The 3,682-nt window shown below is 34.2% G+C and overlaps 1 protein-coding gene across 1 annotated transcript; it reads left to right on the plus strand.

Moving 5' to 3' along the window:
- The first annotated feature begins 219 nt into the window (after positions 1-219).
- Positions 220-3,384, plus strand: LOC139893085 (stearoyl-[acyl-carrier-protein] 9-desaturase 6, chloroplastic). The gene is made up of 2 exons (XM_071876221.1): positions 220-801; positions 2,818-3,384. The coding sequence occupies exons 1-2, from the start codon at positions 220-222 to the stop codon at positions 3,382-3,384; spliced, it is 1,149 nt and encodes a 382-aa protein (XP_071732322.1).
- The last annotated feature ends 298 nt before the right edge of the window (positions 3,385-3,682 follow it).

Below are 3,682 nucleotides of genomic sequence, written 5' to 3' on the forward strand. Positions count from 1 at the left end.
TCGAGAAAATAAAATAATTTTACTCAGATGTTAAAACCACTAAACTATATTAAAATCGATATTAACTTTAGCTTTTAATTTTATTTTTTGTAATTAATTAATTTATTATTCACTTACATTACATCAACATCATTTTCACATTCACACTTATAAATCTCACTACAGTTTCACTTCAAACCAAACAACTCAACTAAAAATACTCCGTACAAAATAAAAAACATGCAATCCTCTCTACTCCTTTCTCCAATTCCCACAACGGTCAAACTCAACCCCACCACCACCCACCGCCGATTACCAACAGTTTCCTCCGTCGCAGCACCACCATCTCTCCGCAACAAAACAGTCATTACCCACTCAATGCCACCACAAAAAATAGACATATTCAAATCACTTGAATCATGGGCAGCTGAATCAGTTCTGCCACTACTTAAACCCGTTGAACAATGCTGGCAACCCGCTGACTTTTTACCCGTTTCATCTCAGCCGTACGATCAGTTTTCTGAAGAAGTGAAAGCATTACGTGATCGTACGGCTGATTTGTCTGATGACTATTTTGTTGTTTTAGTTGGTGATATGATAACTGAAGAAGCATTGCCAACGTATCAAACAATGATTAATACGCTTGATGGAGTGAGAGATGAAACGGGTGCGAGTCCGAACCCGTGGGCTACTTGGACCCGGGCGTGGACTGCTGAAGAAAACCGACATGGGGATTTGCTTGGATCGTATCTTTATCTTTCGGGTCGGGTTGATATGAATATGATTGCCAAAACCGTTCAGTATTTGATTGGTTCAGGCATGGTAAGTTTTTTACTTTAAAATAAAATTCTATTTCGTTAATTTTTGAATTTGCAAAAAGAATTCGTATTAAACCTTGCAAAAAGAATTCGTATTGAACCAAAATATTCTACGGAGTATATATCTAATTATAATTTTTTAAATATTTGAATTAGAACTAATAATAATACTTGTATAAAATGTGTATATATCAAATTAAATTATTGCCATTAAAAAAGTAGTTTCTGTATAATAAGGGCTACAGTGTCGCCAGGAATTTTTTTCACCTGGGCAAAAAAAATTTCTAAACGTAGAGATTTTTTTGGGGCAAAATATGGAGATTTTGGGGCAAAATATAGAGGTTTTTGAGCAAAATTTAGAGATTTTTGGGCAAAATACTAAAGTTTTAGAGCAAAATATGAAGGTTTGAGGACAAAATATGAAGGTTTGGGGACAAAATATGAAGGGTTTTGGGCAAAAAAAAAAAAAATTCCACCGAGGTCAAAATCGAAAAAACGAAAAAATTTACACTAAAAATTGTAAATTCACTGGGGGCGGGCGACCCACCTGACCCTTCATAGGTCCGCCCCTGAAGGGCTATGCACACAATAACAAAGCGTTCACTTTCATTTGTATTAGACCATTTATGGTGTTAAGTGGTCGTGTTTGTTGTTTTTTTTTTTTTTTTTTTATTTTTTTTGCACTTTTTTGATGACTAGTATGTGTTGGTTTTTGATATGTAGTGTTCGTGATGTTGATTTTTGGTGTTGATTATTGAGTAAGTATTAAAAAAGGATAAAAATAATATTTTTTAAATAATAAAAAATTAAAAAGAAAACGCCTGTTGCTTTTGGTGTTGGATTACAAACAACGCAATCAAAACGCTTGAACGCTTCATACTTGACAAAGTTGGCGTTTGTTTGGTGTCACACTTGCACATGGTGTCGTTTGTTTTGGCAGCTACAAGTGGTCTTAAGAGTCATACAATGAATGTATTGAGTTCCGAGTAAGTATAACTACTTTAATTGAGGTTCATTATTTTAGAATTATAGAATATTTGTTGATACGGTCTATTCGAGTCGACCGCTAACTCCGGGGATAGGAGCCGATTCGAGATGGCTAATCTCCAAAGAAAATAGACTAAGAGAGACTTTTGGAATTAACCAAATATTTCATTCATTCATATTCCATTTCATAAACTAACGTACATATATATATACTAAGAAAGATAAACAGTTAACACCCACTAAGACTAGGAGAACATGGAGTGAAAATATGCAACTACTAATTACGTGCTTAAGTGCTATTTGACTACTACTATATTCATGAGAACATGGGAAATTAAATGTAACGCATGCGTGAGTTTATGAGCATGAATTGTGGACATGCACACGTCCACTAATCCTTGCTTAACTCCTTTATTTGACTAACTGTCTAGACTTTAACTTCAATCCATGAGGCATGACTACAGTGGTTCGAACCCGACCCGTATCATTCGTCCATTCATATCATTTTAAATTCGTAAATTCATTCGATAATTGGGCTTTTGTATAGTTGGCTGCCCAATTTGCCTCTGTGTTTGGGTCATTGTACATATCTCTCTTGGTTGTTATATAGGTATATTGCTTGTTTGGGTCATTGTACATATCTCTCTTGGTTGTTATATATATTGCTTGCTTTTCAAAAAAAAAAAAAAAAAAAAATAAAAAAAAAAATAATTCCTCCCAACAAATTTTCCCAATTCTTCCAAAAAAATAAAATATCTAGCTACAACAATAAATAATACTTCGTCTCCAGCGTCAAACCTTTTTCAGTAATATCACTACAATTAATTTGTCAAATACTCTGTTAAATCATTTGCAGTTTTAAAGCATCATTTATTATGTTAGAAAAGTACTCCGTATAAAAGAGTATTTTATTAATCGGAATAGAAAAATAAACTTTTAGCAAAGATTTGAGAATCTAACTTTCATTTGAACCCTCAATTTTGAAATGGATAGAATATTATTTACATCATATCGTCTATGTATGTTTTATTAGGATCCTGGAACCGAAAACAACCCATATCTAGGGTTTGTATACACATCATTTCAAGAACGCGCCACTTTCATCTCACACGGAAACACGGCTCGATTAGCCAAAGAACATGGCGATCCAATACTAGCACGAATATGCGGCACCATTGCGTCCGACGAAAAACGTCACGAAAATGCATACGTGAAAATAGTCGAGAAGCTTCTAGAAGTTGATCCAACAGGTGCAATGCTAGCAATTGCAGATATGATGAAAAAGAAGATCACAATGCCAGCTCATCTCATGTTCGATGGTCAGGATCCGTCGCTGTTCGAGCATTTTTCAGCTGTGGCGCAACGGTTGGGGATTTATACGGCAAATGATTATGCGGATATTTTGGAGTATTTGATCGGACGATGGAGATTGGAGAAGATTGAAGATCTGACGGATGAAGGAAGGCGTGCACAGGACTTTGTGTGTGGGTTAGCACCGAGGATTAGAAAGTTGCAAGAGCGAGCTGATGAAAGAGCCAAGAGAATTAAACCACATGGTGTAAAGTTTAGCTGGATTTTTAATAAGGAAGTTATGGTGTAACATTTTTTTTTTACAAGTAACCGGTGTTAAGTTTACTTAGTTTTTTAATAAGAATGTTATGGTGTTACAATGTACTCGTATTAGTGATTATTTACAAGTAAATAATAATAATATCTGGTAATTTATATTTCAATGCTATTATGCTAAAGATCGTTCATTTGGGAAAAGAAACAGGGAAGAAGACTGGAAGTGACAACTTTATGCATTATTTTAATTACGTTACAAACGAAGTTGAAACAGTTTTTAAACTAAGTTAAGTATTTTTGAAAGTAAATAGAATTAAAATCTTTGATTAAAA

The sequence above is a fragment of the Rutidosis leptorrhynchoides genome, chromosome 2 (assembly GCF_046630445.1).
Source record: "Rutidosis leptorrhynchoides isolate AG116_Rl617_1_P2 chromosome 2, CSIRO_AGI_Rlap_v1, whole genome shotgun sequence".
In the NCBI taxonomy this organism is placed as follows: Eukaryota; Viridiplantae; Streptophyta; class Magnoliopsida; order Asterales; family Asteraceae; genus Rutidosis; species Rutidosis leptorrhynchoides.